This window comes from Leuciscus leuciscus, assembly GCF_965113295.1.
Source record: "Leuciscus leuciscus genome assembly, chromosome: 17".
Lineage (NCBI taxonomy): Eukaryota > Metazoa > Chordata > Actinopteri > Cypriniformes > Leuciscidae > Leuciscus > Leuciscus leuciscus.
In genome coordinates this window covers 11,147,549-11,172,563 of record NC_138741.1, presented here as the reverse complement: position 1 = coordinate 11,172,563, position 25,015 = coordinate 11,147,549, and the positions used below count along the sequence as shown (strand labels likewise).

General features: G+C 37.3%; 1 protein-coding gene across 5 annotated transcripts in view; it reads right to left on the bottom strand.

The window, feature by feature from the left end:
• The window catches only part of kidins220a (kinase D-interacting substrate 220a), a 51,210-nt gene that overhangs the window by 14,291 nt on the left and 11,904 nt on the right, over window positions 1-25,015 (bottom strand). For all 5 annotated transcript variants that reach the window (XM_082144184.1, XM_082144186.1, XM_082144187.1 and 2 more), the window contains exons 12-23: window positions 24,571-24,748; window positions 24,330-24,494; window positions 24,059-24,238; window positions 22,354-22,519; window positions 21,960-22,111; window positions 20,618-20,904; window positions 20,101-20,241; window positions 18,532-18,763; window positions 18,135-18,223; window positions 15,456-15,600; window positions 15,198-15,360; window positions 677-855 (exon numbers count right to left, since the gene is read on the bottom strand). In XM_082144184.1, the coding sequence (XP_082000310.1) occupies window positions 677-855; window positions 15,198-15,360; window positions 15,456-15,600; window positions 18,135-18,223; window positions 18,532-18,763; window positions 20,101-20,241; window positions 20,618-20,904; window positions 21,960-22,111; window positions 22,354-22,519; window positions 24,059-24,238; window positions 24,330-24,494; window positions 24,571-24,748 (2,077 nt within the window). The remainder of the gene's footprint in view (window positions 1-676; window positions 856-15,197; window positions 15,361-15,455; window positions 15,601-18,134; window positions 18,224-18,531; window positions 18,764-20,100; window positions 20,242-20,617; window positions 20,905-21,959; window positions 22,112-22,353; window positions 22,520-24,058; window positions 24,239-24,329; window positions 24,495-24,570; window positions 24,749-25,015) is intronic.

Below are 25,015 nucleotides of genomic sequence, written 5' to 3'. Positions count from 1 at the left end.
CGCATCTATACTTGAGGAAAACCCCCAAAAAACCCAGCTAAATCTAGGAAAAGCCAGAGGACATCCTAAAAGAAAAATATATGTCTTTTGTGTATAAAACTGTAGTGTACACACACACACGTTTGGTTTCCATGGGTTTTATGGGGACTTTCCATAGACATAATGATTTTTATACTGTATATTCTATCCCCAAACCCTAAAACTTGCTGTATTTTTACATTTTTGTTTTCCCTCATAAGGACCAAAACACACACACACAATATGTTTAATGCATTATACTTTCTAAAGGTGTGTGATTAATGAATAGATATGTACCATAATGTATTATAAATGTGGTTAGAATTATTCATGAGACCATACAATGCATAAGGTGCATTACAAGGCATAATTAATGCATTAAAATTCTGTTATAATGCATTATATGAACAGGCTTTAAGTAAAGTGTTACCAAGTTTTCTTTCACAGTGTTTATACCAGATGTGACAAAGCATCAAGCAATAAAAAAATATATCTTTCATCTAAATTTGACATTTTGTCAATTATTGTCGACTACCAAATAGCATTTATGTGGTTGGGTTTCGGTTAGTTTCTACTTTGCTTTATATAAAAACAATACAAATTCATGGTATGTCCTCCTCATTTATAGCTAGGCAAACTTGTTTGTGTGGGTTTGTACCTGCGATGATCTCCCTTAGTTTAGGATCCAGGTTGACAGTACAGGGCAGGAACATCTCCACATCACGAGCGGTGAGAACAGGGGTGTGCGATGAGAGAAACACCTCAAAACTGCGAATATCACCATCGATCTCCAACAGAGGCTCCACATCTTTAGTGGTGGGGATGTTTTTAGAAATCCTGCAATGAGAAGGTGACAATTAAGGTACAGAATAAACAGCAAATTCATTTCAGAAATTCAACCGGTTTTGGGGCTAAAAATGTCCAAGATATTTAAAATCTTGCTGAGGGGGTTGATGCAAATGAATGTACAGTTAAATAGTATATAATATATTAATAATACAATTATTACATGTATAACTCCCTCAATAAAAGGCAAAATGCCTCTGAAAATCAATTCCAGCATGTAAACATTGGGGGTTTATTCCCGATACTGATGTGGACTGATTGATTGATTGATTTATGGTCACATTGCTTTAGTGTGTATTAATAACAACAACATGTAAACTTGCTCTAAATTACAGTAAAATGTCTCACTAGTCACAAGCTCACATTCTTAGCCCAAGTTTTTGAGTGCATGTGGTTTCTGCAGTTATTTCTGCACCACGATGTCAGGCGCTTTCAGATAAATGGTTTCCTTTTGCAATTTATCTTATTGAGTGTGGGAATTCATATCAAATAAATCTGAAGATTTGCTTCTGCTGAACGCAGACATTTTGCGCACCCCATATTTCTTCCTCTATCTTCTTATCTGCCCCCAGTCCACACCTCTGTCTCTCTGGTAAGAAAAGCTAGCTGAATCTTTTTATTGGTTGATATGAGGGCACAATAAGTCCTTTTTCCATACTGATCATTAAATCATGAAGAGGGTGAGCTCAGCGCTTGGCCCCGTCCCATACCACCGGTTTAAGTAATCTGATTTGAGCTGTTTAAACTGGGCAGGAGAGAGCTGACACAATGACACTCAGATGACCTGTTGCTAAACTGAGATGGTGAGGCAGAGTAAACAAACACTGATATCTAAATGTGAGACGATACACACCTGGAGGGAGCGTCTGAAATGGTCAGTTCATCAAATGACCTCTGACCTGATATCTCAAGGCTATTTATACTGTGTCCTTACTAGATACAACAAAGCCACAACTGTGTTTTGTTGGTTGTTTGGTTGCTATTTCTGCAACGCCATGGTACAGCCTAAACTGAGAGCTCATTGGAACAAAAATCTACTCTGCACGTATATGAAACATCAAAAATGGATGAGCCGGGAGAGACTGATTGTGGATGTTGAGAAAAATCACACAACAATGTTAATATTGTTAAAGGGGTACTTCACCACTGGCAAAATGGGCTGTCAATAATGTTTTTATTTTTTTTTATATATTTTTATTTTTTTTTAATCTGTGCTACCGGACTAGAGAATAAAAAATCTGTCGTCTTTCGAGAATTCAAAGAGTAAATGTTTAGCAGGAGTGAGTTACTTTCAGTTTCTAGTGAAGGATCCAGCATGTCGTAGGCAGTGGCTAAAGGCGGAAAAGAATCGTAAATACGGAGAGAACGCAGCGACGCAAAATCTGAAAAAGCTCCATAGTCAACATTTAAAACTGGATGACCACAAAAACAGTGTTTTAGGCTAAACGGTAGTGATAAAACTGAAAGAAACTTTGCTATAGGTTTTTGTAATTTTTATCAGACTCTGTTTTTTAAATAGCTTTAATTATTTTTATTTCAGTTTTAGTCATTTCTTCACCTCATCATCAACTTATTTCAGTTAGTTGCCAAGGCATCATTTCTAATTTTCAGTATGTATTAAGTTTTTTATATAATATATTTAATTTCAACTGCAGTCAATTATTTTTAATAGTTTGTTTTTAACAATTTTCAGAAAAAATTTCAAGTCGAAACCCTGAAATAGTATTTTCTTATAAAACATACTCCAATAATAATTTATTTTATTTACAACTTATTTTTTTTTTTTATATGTATAGACCTCTTTTTATAAAATGCATTTTAATTAATCTTTATTATGCCTTTTTGTGTGCCAGTGAAAAATTATCAAGATTTCACCATGATATTTTGTTGCATTGCACAACAGTTTTGCTCAAAGTGTGGATAGAAAAATAACATGTTGGTGAGGACACAGTGTTATGGTCATTATGGTCATCATGACCTGGATGGTATGTTCAAATATCATGTTCCAAAAGGTTTAAGTTTAGAAGACCATTTTAGTTGATTGCTTTGGTCTCATCATCATCCTCTGATGGCTGTATAAATAGCGATGGTCACCAAATGACTCACAATTTCAGTGGAGAAGTGTGCGTGTTGGAGGGCGAGCGAGTGGCTGGGTGTGAGAGCAGATGTTGAAGTCATTGGACAAAGGCCCACACTGTGCTACAGCAGGCCTGTGTGTCAGCGGGTCAGAGTCGGATGCTGTGCTAACAGTCAGCTGACCTTCCGCATGATGGACATTAGGTAGAGGTCTCGTACTTAGGGTGGAGGCTCAAGGACGTGACCAACATAAAGATCAAACTTCAGCGCAAACACATGCTTGCTTGTCTGTTCCACACACACACACACACACACACATGCAGAAGTATCACTTTAAGAAGGGCTGAGCAAGAGAGACGTGTGCTGGTGAGAGAGGTTTGGTTCATTTCCCACGCACTGGATTAGGCAGAACTGGGCAGATTGTGTCTCTTCCGAAATCCAGCTGGGCTTGTTTATTTGTATGTGTGTGTGAGCATGCACACAGACAAACAGGAGCCAGTGACAAGAGCCTCTCTAGAGAACCAACTTCCTCTGTCACAAGACACACACACACACTTTCCACTGTCTCGAGTTTGAAGGAACCTGCTTTACAGAGGAAGAACATTTAAGAAAGATTTAGAAACATTAAACAATTCTTCATAGCCAAGTATGTGTCTGTGAGACATATTCGATTAATGATCTCTGAATTAGAGGCGCTTTCTAAAGTAAGCATAGTCTCGCATAGTCATACTTTTCGTTTTTCTTTTGAATCTGGTCCATATTGCTAAGATGAGACTGCTTGACCGACACGAAAAGCGATCAACCACGGTTTGTTTAGAAATTAGTTTGGAACAGTGGTATGAATTTTACTTCAGTCTAAATAAATTAACAGCAAGAATAGCTTAATTTTTCAATTATTTTATTACTGATGTGTTGATTTAAGATTGTGTATTTGATTGAAATTGAGTCATATTGATGAACTTGAAATTATACCTCAAAGAACATTTTACAGAACACTTCTTAAAGGGTTAGTTCAACCAAAAATGAAAAATATCCCATGATTTACTCACCCTCAAGCCATCATAGATGAATATGACTTTCTTCTTTCAGCCAAACACAATATCAGTTATATTAAAAAAATATCCTGGCTCTTTTAAGCTTTATGATGGGAGTGAATGGTACCTTCCGCATCAATCCATCATAAAAAAAAAAAAGAAAGCCATACAGCTCCAGAGAATCAAAACCTTCTGAAGCGAAGCGATGTGTTTTTGTAAGAAAAATATCCATATTTATAACCTTAATGACTGGCGAGTCGAGTTCCAGCCGAAGAGTGACCTCTGACCCGACGCATGACGTATTGATGAACGCGGAAGCGCAGAGGATCAAGCAAAACAAAACACTGGTCACGTAGAAGTCTAAAATGAGATTTTTTTAAAGAGAAATCTCAGAGCAGCTTGAGTTTGTTGCCCAGCCCTGTTTGTTTGAAGCGATACGTCTAATTCCTACGTCATACGGCGGACTCTCTCGTGAACGTGCATACCGGACGTTACCGGAAGCTAGTGATTACAGTTTATAAAGTTTTAATTATGTTTTTTTTTTTCTTACAAAAAACGCATCGCTTCACTTCAGAAGGCCTTTGTTAACCACCTGGAGCCGTATAGATTTATTTTATGAAGGATGGATGCGCTTTTTTGGGCTTCAAAAAACAAGGTACCATTCACTCCCATTATATCCCATTTTTTTAATTTTACTCTGTTTGGCTGAAAAAAGAAAGTCATATACACCTAGGATGGCTTGAGGGTGAGTAAATGATGGGATACTTTAAATTTTTTTGGTTGAACCAACCCTTTAACAACTGGAAATCTTTCTTTAAAAATGTACCAGCACATAATATCAGTGTAAAATATCAAAAGTGAAAATGTTAACTTTATGTCTTAACGAAACAAGATTTGGCTATTTTTAAAAGCTGTAATGACAGCACAAAGTGCCACACATTATGAGTTCATAGTAGCAACTTAGACGTCCATAATGAAAGGTTTGTAATCATGTAATTCTAAATAGAGATGTTTGTCATTGACTTGTTTATAGAATACTAAAACAAACACATACACATACATTCAATAGTGTGCAGTGAGCAGTTGATGAGAAAACTGCTGTATTTAATCTGGCGTGTAGTGAGACAGCGCAAACACCCCAACACAGGCCTCGTCCAAACACAACACCCAGACTAAAACCTTTGAGGCGTCCATAAACACACCAGAATGACGATGTCATTCCAATGACTGGCTAAAACAAGACCAACCAGATGAGGAGAAAGAGACACATCTGCAGGTCTTCAGGGGAATTTTCACTCTTAGCCAGACCCAGGCTATCTCCCAACACATTTAATGTGCTGGTTTCCTTTGCCTTTACTTCAGCCTTTTGTGTTAGTCAGGCTGGGATGTTTTTTCTGTCTTATTAAAATAATGGGAAGGGATCAGGAAATGACACAAGCTGGACTCGAACTTTCATCACCCGCATGAGCAGCACAGCTAAATGTGTCAGAGTGTGTGTGCTAACTGCTCGGGCACGGCCATAAATAATCAGACAGGGTTATGAGAAATCTCACTGCAAAATATATATTTTTTTTATTTCAAAAAGTATTTTATAATTTAATAAACCAATATATGGAAAAAATACCAATGTAACAATACATATACTCTTACAAAAGCATTTTAATATACATTTCATAAAAAAAAGGGTCGTTTGGATATTTTTTAAAGAAATTAGTACTTTAATTCTGTAATGACATATTAAAATTGACAAAAGTGACAGTTAAGATAATGTTACAAAAGTTTTTTTTTTTATAAACTGTTCTTTTAAAATTATAAATTTCATTTTGATTTAAAAAAAAGGCTCAGTTTTCACAAAATATGAAGCAGCACAACTGTTTTCATCATTAATAATAATAAATATAAATGTTTTTTGAGCAGCAAATCAGCATATTAGAATGATTTCTGAAGGATCATGTGACACTGAAGACTGGAGTAATGATGGTGAAAATCCTAGTATAACATTAATATTAAAATCGTTTTTTTTACTGTATTAAAAATGTACTAGTAAAATGCAAGCGCTCTTTGGGTGATGAGAGACTGCTGTCATCAGTTCAATATAGACCAGAGGACACACTCTTACCTCTGCATTTTCATACATTACTGAAGTAATATTGCTTCATAGATTTTTTTTAATGACGTTACATTTTGAATGTTAAAGTTAAAAATCGAACAATGTAATAAATGTACAGACATGTCTCTTTTGGCCAGCCAAAATAATTATGGCTTTAGAACACAATATCAACAATAATAAATGTTTTTTTCAGATTAACAGTTTTTATTGATTCTCAACATACACACACAAAAAAAAACTAAAAACAGTAGAGCGTTGGCGTTTGCAACGCCAAGGTCATGGGTTCGATTCTCAGGGAAAACAAGAACTAATAAGAATGTAAATGTGTACCTTGAAATGCAATGTGAGTCGCTTTGGATAAAAGCGTCTGCCAAATGCATAAATATAAATGTAAATGTAAAAAAAGGGAATCTTACAACAGCTTTTGTTCTTGAAGGAAACTCCTAAGCTTTTCAACTAGAGATATGGCTTAGATTGTCTATTAAAAATAGTTTTTTTTCCACTGAATTATTTTTAGTTTTTTTATCAAATAAATGCACCCTTGGTACACATGAAATTCTTCTTTCAAAAATATATTTTTTAAATCGTACCCACCCAAAACTATCATGCCTGATGAAGACTGGTCGAAACGTTGCGCTGTTTGTTAATACATTATTTTTCTTTGTTTATTCAGAATTAGCTTTCGTTTCGCACAGATGCTCTTCAAAAGAAAGTTGAGACATGGTTTTCTCAATGCCATCTGGAGATTTTTGTTACACATTTTGCCTGATTAAACATCTTTTCATTGGTCATTTTGATGCAAACAACAGGAAGTAGTCATTTAGTGCATTCAGTCTATGATCAAAGTCAAAATTGCCAAAAGTGGAGATGCGTGTTTGATGGTTATGGATATGATATGCGCAGTTACAGCTAATTTTATGAGACACAGTAGGCAATGGATTAAGTATGCTAATTCCACCTCGAATACACTTGCAAATTTTTGTATTCAACAATTCTAAATACATGCATACATACACACACAAACAAACATCATGCCATGGCTAGTGGAAGGCTAATCTTTCCGCAGCTGTACACATCAGCATGCTAAGAATAGCATTTATAATCAATTGAAGCTGATGTAATTCTTCCAACAGAAAAAGACAGCTTTTGAAGCTGGTGGGAGAAGTTGGCTGCGACATCAAGTGATTTGTTTAGCAATTACTTCTGACATTCTTGCCTTTACTACGAGAGAAACATTGCAAAGGAAAAAGTGCTATCATTCATCTGTCATGGAAGCACTGGGAATGAGGGAAATTAAGCTTTGCCGTTCAAGATACTTGCCATTTTAAAAGTGCACACAAAGATAAAAGCACATCAAGAATACAAAGGCGTTTCAAACAATACTGCTATTGATCACACCCGTGTTGAATCGTTCGGGCTAGCGGAGTGGCTGCCTTAAATGTTGAGCACTTGAGAGGTCTCTCGTCGGGTTTATCCAAATGCTAATCGATCCCAAAGCTGGCTTAGCCCTTTTTTCCCCTACTCTTGTTCTTTTTCAAAGACTCCCACACAAAGCAGCTGATGGGAAAGAGTATAATTCTCCCACTATTTTCCCCTTTGGCCTGGTGCTGAATGTGGCACTTGACTTTGCTTACAGCCACCCTTGTGTGGACAGTTTGAGGACGCTCAATGAGGCCCAAACACGGTGATGCCACCCTGCCCTCTATAAGGGGCCAAAGACGCAAATGCCAATGCACATTTAATTTCTAAACTCCATAAAGAGAATCAATGTGCCCATGAAAAGAACAGTCGCCACCACCAGCTGGCAGATTTCGTATGATAGGTGGATGGTGGCGGCCATGGGGTGTTGAGAGGAGGGATGGATGGGTGCAGGGCACATGGAGTGATAGCCATTAGTTAAGGAAGCATTAAACGAATTTCTTGTATATGATGGCCTCTTGGGGATGGCAAAATGACCTTGCATATGGATCTTGGTAGAATTGTATTTACATTTTATTTGATTAGTTCAAGTTCATTTTCATCTCTGGCAGAGTTATGGTGTTCTAACTCACAAATACATAATGACTAAAATAAACTAAGCAGTGCAATAATCCAGAGAAACCTCCAAACTGGCAGCCAAACTTCCAGAAATGAGTAAACCCATATGTAAACAAAAACATCTTGCCCAGAATCTAAAAAAAAAATGTATAATGAACTTTCATGGGATTCCCCCCTCCCCCATTCATGAAAGCCGAGCTCTTTCCCAGAGCAGCAGTGGAACACAGGTTTACTGGAAAACAATAGATATTTATAGAACCAAGTCTAATGATGTTGGTTACTGGCAGTTAAAGCTTGGAGAATAACTTTGATCAGATTACTGTTAGTCTGCTTGATTATTATTATTGGCCAAAGTGACAATGTTCTATTTTTATACATTCCAAGAGATGTCAAATATCCAAAACAGAACCATATCATCAATCATAATCTGATCAACGGGTACATTTTTTTTGAGCATATACGCATCCTCCGCACATGTTACTGGAATTGATTGCAGTAGCAGGAGGGGACACTAGGTGGCAACATACAACAATTGGGCCACCGTTTTCATGAAGAAGAAGAAGGTGGAGAACGGCAATAAAAACAAGAGTGAAAACAACTGCCAAAGGTGGAAACAACAACAATGGAAGTGCAAGGATGTCAGAAGGAACATGTGCTTGTACAATTCAAACTTAAAAAGTAAAGGAGGCAAAATTATGTGTACTCTTCATCCAGCATAGATTTAATTGGAAAAAATGCAAGTTTATCTGAATTTGAGGTGCTCCAGAAAGTTCACATCACAAAAAAAAAACAGCAAGGTGCCATTTAGAGCATACTATTCTTGCTAAACGTAAATATCACCATCAACTGATTAAAGATATTTGACAGGATCTTGAGGCTTTTGCCTGTGCAAGTAGGCCATCGTCTTCATAAAAAACTTTATACAGCCTCTACCTTAAGAGTTACATTATGCACGAATATCAGTCTTAGCCACACAACTGACAGGTTATGGAGTGCATCGTTCGGTTTTACACTAATGTTCTCCCCTCAGATTTGCTGACACAGCAATTTAGGGTTCCGGGTGTCAATTTCAGTTCCCCTGGTGATTAAAGTGGTAATTCACCGCTGGCAAGATGGGCTTTTACTAAAACTTGGCTGTCTATGCAGTAGAAATGTGAACTTTAAAAAAAAGAAGAAGAAAAAAATCGGTGCTACAGGAAAAAAGCCTGTGGCGTTCCCTTTTGCCTGAAAGGTCGGGAAACTTCAACATTTATAATGCACTGGATGCCATCCCTCTGTCGATCCAACCGTTCATGGACGTGGATACAAAAATGCAGAAGTACAGTATTTTTAACAAAAGTATCATTGTGTGTCATCCGGCATGCATTTGACAGCTTCAGGGCTTTCAGATCGTACTTCCACATTTACGCATAACAGGTAGATCTGCATGTAGGTAACATGGAGAAAAAGTACACATTGTTCATTTGCATATACTACAAACATTGTAACAATACAAAGCTGGTTGAAAATCAGCAAACTTGAAGAAGCCCTAACATGTGTGAGCCGACATGATGGCTTTTCCTTTACTCACAATAATGGCCACGAAAATGGACCTTATGGCACAGACCTGCAGAGCATCACAGGACCGATCCAAAGGACCGATTAAATCCCCCTGTGCAGCACACAACCTCTTCCCCAGTTTCAAACTCATCTAATCCATCTGGAGGTCACTTTGTGCACCCAATAAATGCACTCCCTATCTTAGATTGGGCTTCTCTCCTTTGGGGAATAGATGGGGCTTTCAACCGCCTAATCATTTATAGAGCCTCTGGGCAAATAATGGCTGCGCTTTTTAAATTACTAAGTTTACCTCTTCCACCAAAGAGTTCTTGAAGGATCAGGTTCATGGACAATAGCTTCCCTCCAAAGTCGGGGGAAGAAAACACATCGAGATTCTAGAGACAAGACCGGTACGTGACAAAAATATGAATTCACAGGAAAGTGAGAAGTTCCAACTCAAAGGCAAAGGGGCTCAAAAGAGCAGAAGAAAGGAAGCCGTGTGCTTTTCAGAAGAATTACTTAAAGGCTTATTAGTCTTTTCGCATAAAGGAAATCACATAAATGTGCTTCAGAAGGCGCTTTTATCTTCCGACGTAATTGCGACTGAAATTACAATAATTGTACCAATTAAAGTAATCCTGAATGAACAGTATGTCATCTTAATGGTTCAGTACTTGGGAGAAGAGTCTGTCTAATTAGCTCCAATAGCCTCGCACACATTCACTTCGAGTGTCATTAGTTAGAAAGTTTCGCTAAAAATCACTTTAAATCCTGGATTTGAATCCCAGCACTGAGAGCCAATTGTTCCCTCAAAGAATAAGCCGAGCATTGTGACAGGAAGCATTGTGAGTGGGACGAGCCTTTCGGAAAGCGCAAGGGCTTCCATGTTCTTTTTCTTTCACCCGTGAATGTCACACCGAGTTCGCAGCCAAGGAGATGCCGAGAAGTGTGGACGAAAGGTGAAGGGGCGTGTCCACATTGAATCCCTCCAGCGATTGGTCGTTTTGGAGCATGCCACGCCAACTCTCCTGGTGGGTTAATTAACAAGGGCCGCTCTCAGAGTAGGGGAGGAGAGGACATATGTTACCGGGCCAGAGCGGACTGGGCATGGTACCCGGCCCAGTCAGGTTCTGTCATACCATCCTGGCACAAGCCGGACACCAGATGTCAGAGCAGAACCGGCTCGGCGGGCCACACCTCGTTACAAGCGCAAAACCGGAGCAAAGTGCCATAAATAAACTCCCGGTGGACCTGACTCTGCTCAAAAAGTCCACTACAGATCATGGCCATCAGCCACCACAACATCTCTTTAGCTCACTCGCTCACTCTCCATTTGGACTTCCGCCTGTTTGCTTTTTATGGTAAAACGGCCCACTATGTGTCTCACTATAACCAAGACATTCTAGGCCCAAAATAATGACTGTAAAGACCAGAAAACAACCATGACTCATGGTCCTACAGAATGGAGACCATTAAGTCCAGACCGAATGGCCTAAAAAAAGGTTCACAGTGAAACAGAGAGTGACTGAAGTGAGTGTGTCAATGTCGGGCAGAAAGTTAATTGGTTGGAAACTTTCCTTTCAATTTGTTGGGCTTGTTAGCCAGTGTGAGTTTGAGTAGTTTTAGGTACAAACACACTTTTCTCTGGTCAAGGTGGTTTATAGACCTGGTGGTTATAAGCCAGTGTACCTTAAGGACACAGGAATCTTTGTGTTTCGCCTGCGTGGTTGGATTACTGTAGCCTGTCTTAATGTTAATCATAAAACAAGCTGATGTTATTAACAGATTATTCACATTCTGGTGCAGATTAAAGGGCCAGATCACTAGGGGACTGGAAAGTTGTTTCCATACTACAGACAATAAAAGACATAACACTCATTCGTGTAGTCTTAGGCCAGAAACATAATGAACATATACAAAAAATAAAATAAAATAAAAAAGTACTTCTATATAGATTAAATTTTTTGCTTTGTTTATGTCACTTGTTCTTTCTCATCATACAAAGAAAATGTATATGCTTTTGTACAAATTATACATAAGTGTTCAATAGCAGTTATAGTTTTTTAAAAAGTCAAAGGCATGAAATTGCAAACTGCAAGTATTATGACAACAATAGTGGCCATAGTACTAAAATGATTAAAGATTAATTACTATGAGTAAAAGATCCTCTCACACAAAATTCCCCCAAATATGACCATTTGTTTCACTGGAACATATAAAGAAACTGAGTCACGCTTTCATTTTCTCTCACTTGACTATAATGCAATCGCAAACATAACATTACACAGTTACTTTCATTGTTTGTCTTGGCTGATATTTAAAGCACTTTGAGTTGCTTTTAATCTATAAAATGCACAAATCTACGTATTGTCAATTTAACCTGTCAGTCTTGAAAAACCCACATATCATTTTTGGTCAGGTTTAGGGTCATGTCCACAAGGTGCAGTTTCTTAGAGGGCCTGTTCACACAGGACATATTCTTGTATTCAAAACACAGAGGTCTCGGGACACACTTTAGAAAGTGTAATTTTTTTTTTTATTAAAATCTTTTTTTTTATAGCAGTAATTTATATCAACAATATATATATTTTTGCTTTAATATATTGTAGCAGCAGTGTTCCTACTGCATTAAAAAAAGGACACTTTTTGCCTTCCAGGGTCTGTTTGGACCTGGTGGAACGTAAGCTTATAAAAGTCCTAGCTTAATATTTTTCACCTAAAACCATATTGTATCTAATCAGTAACTTCTCAATAATGAGTGAATGCACTAGTTTTAAAGGTATGAATGTTACCATGTTTTCTATCATGCTATTACTTCATTTAAATTCTTTGAAATCTAATTTTAGATTAAAGTAAAGAACTGCAGCAAAAAAAAGAAAAGAAAAAAATGCAAGAAAATATATTTTTAATCAAAACTTGACAAATGTTTTTTTAATATATCATTAGATTAAATTTATAAGAACGTATAATATGAAAATTACCAGTATGAACTCCATTAAATTCAATGGATTTAATTAAATTCATCTGAAACTTATACAGTTAATTCATTTTAATTAGTGTCATTTTATTTTAATTTCAGATTAATTTTGTGCGCATGTTTATAAACAAAATGCAGCCCCAGTGGGAATAAAAAAATTTGTGTGTGCGTGTATAGGAAGGAGGCTAAATGTATTTTACATAAGTAATTTGATACAAATCTAACTAATAGATGTAAAAACAAATACAGGGGAACTTTCGGTCAAAATGGACCCGAACACAAAAGGTGTAACAATTATCTTAATTATATTTCTTTCTTTCTTTTTTTTTTTGTTAAAAAAATCTGGGAAAAAAATAAATGATCTATTTTGTATTTTTGTCTTAACACACTAACAAAGCTTAATCTTCTTACTAAAAATTATGGATTTTCTTATGTACCTCTTCCGGTTCAAAAAGGACACAATGCAATAGGGTATGCAATAATTTTTTTTTACAGAAACAACTTCTCTGAGAGGGTTTTCCTTATCGGATAATGAAAAAAAAAAGACAAACTAGTCAAATTCAATAATCAACCATTACCTATCCTGACTAATTATTAGAGTGTGTCCTTGTAACTAAGGAGTTTCTGTATTGTAGTGTTGGTTTTATGGGTTATGCTGTGCAAACTGCTCGAAAGAAATGTCACAAACAAATATACACAAACATTAATTCTAGAAAACACACAAAGGCACTGTGAAAGCTCAGCCTCATAATGACCTACCATGGAGCAATCTTACAAAGAGGAGATTTCGTCACTTCTCTCTTCTAGGAATTTGTGTGTGTGTGTGTGTGTGTGTGTGTGTGTGTGTGTGTGTTGTGTGCTAGAGAGAAAGGGAGAAGGATGTAGAAAACCAAGCTAAACTGGACAACACACACACACTCTCGTACACACAATACGTCCATTTCCCAAGCAAATTATATCGGTCCATCGGCCTTCACAGACTATCACAAGAGCGAACACAAGCCTAGCCCTTGTGACTGCGATTGAGAATGACAGCTGACCTATGAAACTCACTCATTTCTCTTCCACACAGGCGGTACGGTGCTTCCTGATTGGCTCTTACATCACTGCAGACCACATACTGACCAAACACCCATTCGGGTCACTCTGGTCATGAGACTAACGGGCCTAAAACCCCTCCAAGATCAACCGATAAACAGTTTGTGGGTAACTGTTGAGAAACGGATGCTAAAACGGATGCTAAAACGGACGCTAAAACGGACACCAAGTGGACACATGTAGGTCTGCGTCTACGCAGTCATCTCTAAAAAAACAAGCAAATGCGTGGCCATGTGACCTCGAGAGTGCAACAGAAGGAAGAAAACAAAAAAAAAGCACCAGTAGATTTGACCGTTTCTTATCTGAGCAACATCTGTGACAGATAACAGAACAACATTACAGGCCTCTATTTTAACTTCCACAGTGAAAGATTCGCTGCCGCTGAAATGCAGTGCTATTGTGGACATGAGGAAATGAAGAGTATTTCGGGGGTATGAAAGAGGAGAAAAACGGGTGAGACGAAGCGCTAAAGGGCATCATGGGGGCTGGGAAAGAAAGAGCGATGGTGAGAGAGAGCAGATGCTGACACTGAGATGCTCTGACACTTCTCCAGCCCCAGGAGTCACAGCATGTTAGTGCAGTGTGACAGAGCAACCTTTAAAGGCCAAACACTGAGCATCAGCAAACCTAACGGCCTCAACATCTCCCCTTCCAGCATTTACACACACGTACACCCCTCAAACGCTCTAGAGAGGATGCAGCAGAAGTAAATGTGATTCTGTTGCATGTTTAACAACAAGTAAACAAGACGATTATTACAGAGTGACAGTCTGTTAGTCAGGCAGCGACTGAGCATCATTCTTTTTTTTTTTGCTTTTCATATATATATATATATATATATATATATATATACACACACACACATCCTGCTGTAAGAAAGTGGCTGAAAGTAAAGATCAAAGCTTGAAATACTTCATGGTACATCATACCCAATGAGACATCCGGGTTTATAGGAATTGTGCAGTGGACCAAACATGAAACAGAAATTTCCTACTGCCACCTGCAGGTTGCAGGCATTATTACACTGAAAAACATAACTTGAATTGTATTTAATTGAATGGGAGTTTTTGTGCAATATGCATGAACAAAAATACCCAAACACATCTCACCTGGACTGAAAAAATAATAAACTAATAAATATTAGAATTAAAGAACTAACTAAATAAATAACTAAAATAATAGAAGAATTAAACAAAATAAGTAAATAAAAACTGAACTAAAGAATAGATAAATAACTAAACAAAGAAATTAAATACAATTAATTAAATAACTAAAGTAAATTAAATTATCGATAAATAACTCAAATAAATTAAATTATTTATAATATTATTTTTTTAGTTCTTTAATTATATGATTTATTTATTTATTTGAAGTAAATAAATTCCCTCTTATTTGTACAGTAAGATATTTGACGTTTGATGTGAGGTACAGAGGATGTGTATGTCAGAATGTGAAAGCTGACCTCTCATAAATGGTCCTCAGTGTGACCTGGTCCGAGACTCCATCAGTTTCCTCCAGAAAGAGAATGATCCAGGATGTGCGGTACGGCCACTCCTCCGTCAGGTTGATCCAGGATGCCAGCCGGTCCCAGTTAAAGATGATCTGATTGGCTCTAAGCAGGCGACCTATCAAAAGACACTTCCTTACTATTATATATATTTGTCTTTAACATGCCACAATCAATAATGAATGTATAAAGCAAAAATGAGGTCACACTGACCTGTGACTGACACTATGTTGAGCAGTCTCCTCATCGTCTGAGGGCTGATGTCACTGAACCAGTCTTCGGTGACCAGCATCTTGGTCAGGTCAAAGGACATCTGCCGCGTAACGGTGCGCTGCATCTGTCTCCTGCGGTACGTGTCCTATACACACCAATATGCAGAGAACTCAATGTCAGGAGGCTAATAGAGTCTGTGTGAATCCTGTAGGCCAGATTAGCACACACAGTGTTGATGTGTCGCTTTAGTCCACGGTCATGTAACTCTGAACTTCAAATCCATTTACAACCATAACAGTGTTTCCATAAGATCTGTTCAATTTCTTCACAGATCGGTCTCTCTCTTTCACTAACAGACAGACACACACATACACATAGTCTTAAGATGCAACATTTTGATACGCATGTAGCTTAAATCATAAATGCCAAACAGTGACTCCAGAAAGTATTTTGACACTTTAAATAAATGGATAAATTGCAGAGATTATCGGAACCATAGATGTTTCACATACTTTTCTTCCTGCAAGTGTTACAAACTGGCATCTGCAATTATATTTTTTGCAATTACAACTGGCCCCAAGGTGGATGTATGAAGTAATAAATGACCATTTGACTACAAAAAAAAGATTAATTATGAATAATAATAATATAACAATGGTACATAAATTGGTAAGGTCTCATTAGTTAATGTATTAACTAACAATGAACAATACATTTGTTACAGTATTTATTAATCTTTGTTAACACTAGTTAACCTTGTGCTGAACACAAAGGAAGATGTTTTGAAGAATTTTGGTAACCAAACAGTTGATGAACCCCATTGACTTCCATAGTATGAAAAAAAAACACTATGGAAGACAATCCATCATCTGTTCGGTTACCGACATTCTTCAAAATATCTTCCTTTGTGTTTAGCAGAAGAAAGAAATTCAAACAGGTTTGAAACAACTTGAGGGTGAGTAAATGACAGAATTTTCATTTTTAAGTGAACTATTCCTTTAACATGGACTAAGAATGAACAATACTTCTACAGCATTTAATAATCTTAATGTTAACAAATGAAACCTTATTGTAAGTGTTACCCATATTTTTATTAAACTAATATAACTAAACTATAATATATAGAAAATATAATAAAAAATAATATGTATGAAGTGATGATAATTTGACTACAACAATAAAAATGTATCACTTATGAATTATCATCATTTTTATTCATTTATTTATATCATTTGTATTAATATAGTGCATCTGTGTGTGTGTGTGTGTGTGTGTGTGTGTGTGTGTGTGTATAAATAACACACGCAATATAATAATTCATTAATAATAATAATAATAATAATAATAATACAAAATTGGTAACATTCATACTTGTATAAAGCTTTTTTTGTTATATAAATGGTCACACATTTAATTTCATCTTTCTTTTGGCTTATGTCAAATTCTCAAGTTGACTTTTGGAAACAGTCAACACTCATCAAAACATGACAAAAGTACCAAAAAACATCCAAAGACATCCTGATCCAGTGAAATGGCAGAAACCATGGACTGTATCAGGAGCTGTGTTTTTGTGCTGATTCATTGTTAAGTCTAGATAAATCGATGTGCATGACCGTTTGCCTTGTCCGTGCTGTCATCCAGAGGTCTGACTGACTGAGATGTCTGCTCGACTCAAAGCGTTAGCTGGTCCGGTACGAGCACAATGTAGATCCGATCACGAGCTCTGGTGGGTCAGAGCTTTAAGCCCACTTTGAAGTTTATAATGCTGAACTTGTGACTTGACTGCTACTTGGAACACATGGCCACAAATAAGGTGGCCCCTTCCTGATCCAGGATGATGGAGGGGAGCCTTATGTAAAAATATGCATGATGAAATTACTCACAAGTATGGGTGTACCAAACTTATCAGAGATCCCGATTGTGTATCGAGAACGACCAGAGCAGAACCTCAGTTTGACCTGACAGCTTATTGGGATGCGAGATCACATTAACCGAGAAAAGTACACAACACTAACAGAGCCAACCGAATTTTTTTCTTCTTTAATGACCGAGTCTTCCACGAGCTGCTCATGAAACCCGCTAAACAACTTTCCACAACAAAACGTGCAGATCAGGGGTGTAGCGAGCTGGATGCTCAGCCAAGAAACAGCAGAGGCAAAACAAGAGGAGCGTGCCCCTGAAATAAAGAGGGGCCAAATAAAGGAGGCAGATAAATCAGCCAAGCAAACAAACAGCCCTCGCAGGGCGAGCAGAGGAGCCACTTAGCCTCCTGCCTCCGTGCCACCGTGCCAGTGCTTTGTCACCAAGACCCACTGCTGCTGCACCCCGTCATTAGGCAATGGCATCTCAGCGGGAAGAGTAAACAGACATTAAATCAATTACAGACGCTCCTCGGCGACAGCCATGGTCTCTGACAATACCCCCCATCCAAAAAAAACACACACACAATAACAAACACAAGACATGGTCCTAACCGTCCATGATAACAGTGAACTGTGAATAAACAAATCATACGCGCGTAAAAGAGCCTGTTAGAGAGATAAACAGTGTTAAAGCCTTTATAAACGAGTTATTAATGAGTTAATAATGAGGTAATGGGAGCCATATGGCCTTCGTTGAGCCACCCATCTCAAATCATGTTGATGGGAAGTGGTGGGAGTGTTGGCGGTTAAGTCTTACCCGGCGGTTCAGCGCTGTTTTACTGCCCTGCCTGCCCTGCTCGCCGAGACTGTTCTGAGACAACTTCCTGTCCATGTCCTCTTGCCACACTACAGATGGAGAGAGTCAGACGTTCAGAGGAAGTATTGGAGCAGAAATGCTGGGCTGTTAGTCTATATTAAACGCAGTACACCACATATGATGATGACAAAATCAACAAATATCTGCCACAGCAATCGAAATCAGAACAATGCACAACAAACATCTCGCTATACATAAAAGAACACACACACATATACATGCATATACATGCATACAAATGCTTTTTTGAATAGCAAAATGTAAGAAATGATAAATAAAATATAATAAAATAAAATGCACATTGGAATTCAGCCTTTGGAAACGTCTCTAAACTGACCATCAGGGTTCAGTTGATCTGCTGGTGTGGAAACGCAGAGTCTCTTGGCGGTGCTGAGGCCACGACTGTTGAGGAACACAGGCAGGTGGATGATGTTTCGCATGTAGTCGTGGCCATTGATGTTGGAGTCACGTAGAACACTGTTGAGGTTCTGGTTTATGGCTTTGATGATGATATGAGGGTCGCTGGCAAAGATGGAGATGAAGGGGCCTTTAGAAAAGAGCACTCGAACCTGCAAACAGAAGAGACAAGAGAAAGTTTCCTCTTTATTAGTACTGGAAAAGCTGCAGCCCTAATGGTTAAACACATGCTAAACAGTGCCAACACTTTACAATAAAGTTGAACTGGTAAAAATATTAATTAATGCATTAGGTATCATATGGTATTTATGGTAGGTCTGTTTTGAAGGGCTTTTTTGTTATTCTAATGCTCTATGGGTGTTCTTTCTCTGGAGAAAATTAAATGTAATTCATAGTAAGATTAGGCTAAAACTAAAACAGTGAACAAACACTCAGATTGACCTGAATCTATATGTGCAATATAAAACAAATATCATATTTTTCCCTCTTCCACTGTCAGACCACTTCAGAATGAAAGAAGTCATTTAGTTGTAATTCTATTAGACTAGCTATGTTACACAGACCTATAGTTCCAAATATATACTGTGGATCATGTGTGTGTTCATACACAAGCCACCTTATATACGTTTAACACACACCCAGACATGTACTAATTTGAATGTGATGGGACTTTCCAGAATAATGAAGAACACTGTAACGTGTATAAGTGTCACAGGATACTGATTTGTGGACCGTAAAAGTCGGCACGCATCATTTAGCGATTGCTGCAAAATTTCTGCTGACATTGCGGTTCTCCACGCCAACTTATTTGTGGCACAAAATATGCCATCTGAATTCATATCTGTCATTTTTCCTATGGAACATCAGCCTTACCAATTGGAACAATATTAAGCTTGAAGGAAAAATCCAATTTGGTCATTCTTTTTCAAATCAGAGACAAAAAGATCAGAATTTAAAAGAGATGTGGCTAATTGCGCCACAAAGGAATCTTTGAGGCTCTTAGTTTGCAGGCTCTCTGGTAAATGGCAGATTTCATTAGCCGTGAACAGGCTGCCAACACAAGAGGATTATACCCAAATAATGACATTTAGCTGAAGGAAATTCCATTAGTCCAGCTGGGAGAGAGGAATCTGAACTTCTGGAGCTAAACAAGCCTGAACTCTAAGCACTGCCGCACATCTATGAGATGTTTGAGAGGTGAATGAGCTTGTTCTTCCCACAGAGACGACACGAGGCACCTTGTTTGTCCATTTAGTCAAGAGCTGGAAGCAAATGTGCTCAGACTGAATGAGTCTTTTATATTTACAGTGGAGATAGATGGCTTGTGCCATCAACAGCTTCTTGGCATTAGTTGAATACACAGGCAAATGCAATCCTGACAGCAAATAAGATTTGTATACTGTTATTCGGTTATATGCGAGATGTTCAATGAGGTTTTACACTAGGCTTAAATGAAGGATTGTGCATGACAGCGTAAACATAAACGCACCGTATCAAGCATCTGTAGTACTTTGTCCTGCTCACAGGAATCCAGGCCATCGATGATGACAGCCAGTCGGGTCTGATTCTGAGTGAAGCCGTCAATGGTTTTAGCCATTTTAGCCATGAGCTCCACTTCACACTTCAAAACCTGAGAGAAAGAAAGGAAACAAATCTTAAACCTGAACTTTTGAACCACGGTGGTGTGACTAAGTGGTTTACGAACTGGGTTTGTAAGGTTACAAAGGTTGCAAAATGTGTTAAAATATGACAAATACATTTTCTATCCACAAATGCTGCACAAAAAAATAAATAATAATAATAATTTTCATTTATGAGATTTTACTGTGGACAGCTAGGCAAGTCAAGGTTAACATGGAAGAGAGAGGATTTATCCTCAAGTCATGCCTAGTTAGGCCACAGTGTAAGTCACTTTGGATAAGAAAATATCAGCTAAATTAAAACAAATGTAATAGTGATGACTATACATAAGCACATTACATGTTATATTAGTATCATTGGCTCACCTTCATGAATCCCTCACTCTTGAGCTTGTGCATGCTGTTGGCAGCGTTGAGTAGCCTCCTCCTCTGAGAGTGCAGCACAGAGTCCGCCACCTGCCACCAGGTTCGACAGTTCAGAAGCACGGCCAGACCCACCACGCTGGCCATGGCGATCAGAACCGCGTTCACCGTGAGGTTCTCTCCATCCACCTTGAAGATGGCCAGTAGGGTCATGCCTGTGATCAGACAGCCCGACGTCAACACAAAAAGCACAAAGGAGGGGACGCAACAGGTCTTCTTCCACTTCTTTCCTGTGGAAAAAATAAATAAAATAAAAATATAAGTACACATGTCGATAAAGTAAAACATTGACAAAACAGTATAAAATGTGATTAGATGAGCCATGTTTGAAGCCATGTTTAATATGTAGAGCTACAGTATGTAGAGCATGACTTTGGATCAATGGGATTTCACTATGGGTGGGGCTATGATGCACGTTTCCATTCACAAGTTGTCTCAAATAAAAAATAAGACAATAATAAAATAAATACATAAATAATTATGAAAGAAATAAAATATTTTACCACAATTATGTTAAGACTGTATTGTTATTGTTACTAAACTAAAAGTAAATAATTTTCCTTATTTGAAATAAAGCTGAAATAAAATATTAGATGAAAAATTTAAACTTGAAATAAATAAATAAATAAAAAAAAAATATATATATATATATATATATATATATATATATATATATATTTTTTTTTGTTAGTTTCCAAGGCAACAATTTTTAAGTTTTATACTTAAACCAAATCTGAAAAAATTAAAGCTACATAGAAATATAAAAATAAATAAAAGGTTACACTTTATTTTAAGGTGTCATCGTTACAACGTAATTATATATTTAAGTACCGAGTAATATTAAGCAACTACATGTACTTACTACAGGGTTAGGGTTAGGCATAGGGTTTAGTTGAGGGTTAGTTGCATGAAATTATGCATATTTTACTATTATTACTATGGTAAGTACATGTGACATATGTAACAAGGACACTGTAAAATAAAGTGTTACCAAATAAAATAAAATGATGACAAAAGCACATAACAAAATGACAAAAAATTTAACTATTAAAATATATATAAATAATACCAAAATAACACTGTTTTAAGATAAATAAGACACTAATAAGATCCTTTACTATGGTAAATTTCACTGTTACAGAGAGCATTGTGTGTCTTGTATAAAATAAGTTAGAAAGGAAATCATTTAACAAATAATAATAACAAACAAAAAAAACACACACACAATGCTTTGCTTTTTTCCCCTCTACAATCAAGATTCATGCTACATATTCTACAGACACACCTTGAGTTTCGTCATGTTTGAAGACCCTAAAAAGTCTGGTGGCCAAGAAGCCAAACTCTCTCTCACAGGCATCGGACAGCGTGGCTATCATTTCAGCCATGGACGTCTCCCCTCCCACACTCGACAGACGGTTATAGTCTGTGAACAGAAACCTGGACAGATGGAGAACAAAAAAAGACTGACTGAAAATGAGCATCAAACATGTGCGTGTTTCAACAGAATGTGCAGGTAATATAATGTCGTCAAGAGAATATTCACAACATTTCTTTATCCTGCCCAAAATCATTCGGCAAAGTAAATTACATCCTTAAACACAGTAAACCTAACTTTAAAAAAAAAAACACCCCTTAAGGTAGTTGGGTGCTGTTGAAGTGGATGGATGTGTCAGCTCTACCTGACAGGCAGGGCTTTGGTGGTCTGTTCCGGAAGCTCGGGGGAATTGACGAACATTAGTTTGAGAAGCAGCTCCAAGTAGCCGATGTGGCGGGCCAGTCTGGTGCTGAGGACCCAGGCCCAACTCCAACTTTCCCCTCCTTTTCTCCCACCAAAGTACACCAGCACTGCACACACCATACAAAAAGCACAGGAGACCGAGATGATGCAAAGTCACTTTTTGATATGAACTGAACCAGAAGTTTGTGAGAATGTAAAACAGGATAAAATGCAGAACAGGCAATTCCACTCACAATCCACATGAGATTTGGAAGTACACTGCTGCACTCTAGTGGACACGTTTATATGTACAGTTCAGTGCCTCTTGATAACCAAGGATGAACCCTCATTTTAAGGAGTAAATCGGTCAAAATGTAATAATAAATAAATTAAATTCAACAAAAGCCTCTACCATTTGAGTTCTAATCTGAATATTACACTTTGTGTCTATTGAACATGTAAATATAATTGTATTACAATAGTAATGAGATGAATAATCATAAGCAAGGGTTATAAAACAAATATACATTACAAAATAATTACAAAGTCACCCAAAAATAACTATACAGTAAGTGTTATTTTGCTAATTATGGAATGGTTGGCTCTATGAACCCCAGGGGGTAGATATATTAGTCCAATTTCAACCATAATCTATGTAAAGGTAGAGTTGACAAGAAAACTTAAGTATTCAGGTCAAACAAAACCAAATTTGTCAAGTACAACCATGTAGTCAGACACTCAATAACTAAATCAAATGATCTTTCTGCTCAACTCACTGACTATACTTTCTTATTTCTCTACCTCAGCTCAATCTTTGCTGCACTACAATAACTTTATGGACACTAATTTATCCATTTGAATTTTTTTAAATAATTGTACATTTTTTACTAACAATAAAAAAAATTGTAATAACAATAATAATTTAACATTAGCAAGATTATATCTAATAATAATCCTAAATCTTATTATTAAATATAATGAATATGATTAATAAATACTCATATTAATGATTATATTATTATAGATATAATAATAGTAATAAGTTATTATTACCATAACAATAATTTATTATTGTTAATACATTTATTGCATGTATTTCTTACTGTATTTGTGACTTGTTTTCCTACTATATTTATTGTCTTTTTTTTATGTGTAGTTTATTTAATGTTTTATTCTGGCTTACTACTTTGAATTTGTTTACTATAAAGGGCCGTTTACACGACACCGTTATCAACAAAAAAACGGAAAACTTTGCATTTTGGCCGTTTATTTACACGAAACAGATGTTTTGGGGAACTTTTGAGAACGGGATTCAAAGTGCAAGCTATGAAAACGATACCGTTATCAACGCCGTGTAAACTACAGAAACACGAACTTGTAAAAACTGAATACATGGGCATGCCTATTACATGTTCAGTCTATAGCCTTTCTTTAGAAAGTGACATTGCCAATGCCAACTACTGGTCTGGCATACAGCGTTTTTAGACGTTTTGTATATCTGTGTGAACAGAAACGCAAGGAACAATTTTTCCATTTTTTGGTACATCGTTGTCTTGTAAACACCCTTTGTCCTTCTATGTTGCACTATGATCCCATAGGAATTATTCTCCTTTTTTTGCACTCAGCCTGTAATGAGAGGCAAGACAGTAAATTCGACGATTTCTCACCAAAGAAGATGTACAGTAGGGTGAGCAGGCTGAAGGCCACAGCGATGGCCAGCTTTGTGTCAACAGCGAAGCCGAGGACCAGAGCCACAGATCCACAAAGCAGCAGAGTCAAAACCACCACCAACCACGAGAACTGGAACAACGGCTCCACCTGCTGCCGGGCAAACGTCTTCATCTCATCTGATACAGTGACAACATACTCACATCTCAATCAGATGGTCAAAATACAACAAGGCCTTCCAGATCTTGAATCGGCATTTGTGGCTCATACCCTCCAGTTTCTTAAGCAGGAAGGACTTGCCGCTGCCCCACTGAGCGTAAAGCCCCACACAGATGGGCGGCTGCATGGTGGGCTCACTCAGGATGTCCGCCAGAGCGCTGCTGTACAGGTCATAGCCCAGCATGTCCCCGTCACACTCAGAAGGAGACAGGTGCTCTGGGGAGGAATACATCAGAGCTGTTGTAGACAGACATGTTAATGTGCAAACCACTTTTGTTTGAGGAGTACTCACTGGCTCCAAATATCTGGGTGAGGATGCTCTTCTGGTGCGTGCAGTCAATGTTGTAAGGTGTCTCTCCCTCTTTGTTGGGCCGGTAGAGCAGACGACCATCTTTGGGGTTCCTCAAGAGCAGCTCGGCGAGTTTACGGCTTCTTCCACGAATGGCAATATGCAGGGCTGTGTCACCTTTCTGAGAAGATAACATTTAAGATTTAGAGAATATTCAAATGCAGAAATTCACAGTATTATGCATTTATTTTATAAGGAATATTATAATATTAAATGATAAGGAAATTAATACTTTTATTCAGCAAAGATTGATTACTGTGATCAAAAGTCACAGTGAAGACATTCATAATGTTACAAAATATTTTTATTTCTAATTAATGCTTTTTTTTTTTACTTTCTATTAAAAAAAATTATAAAAACAATAACTGTACAACTGGTTTTTAACATG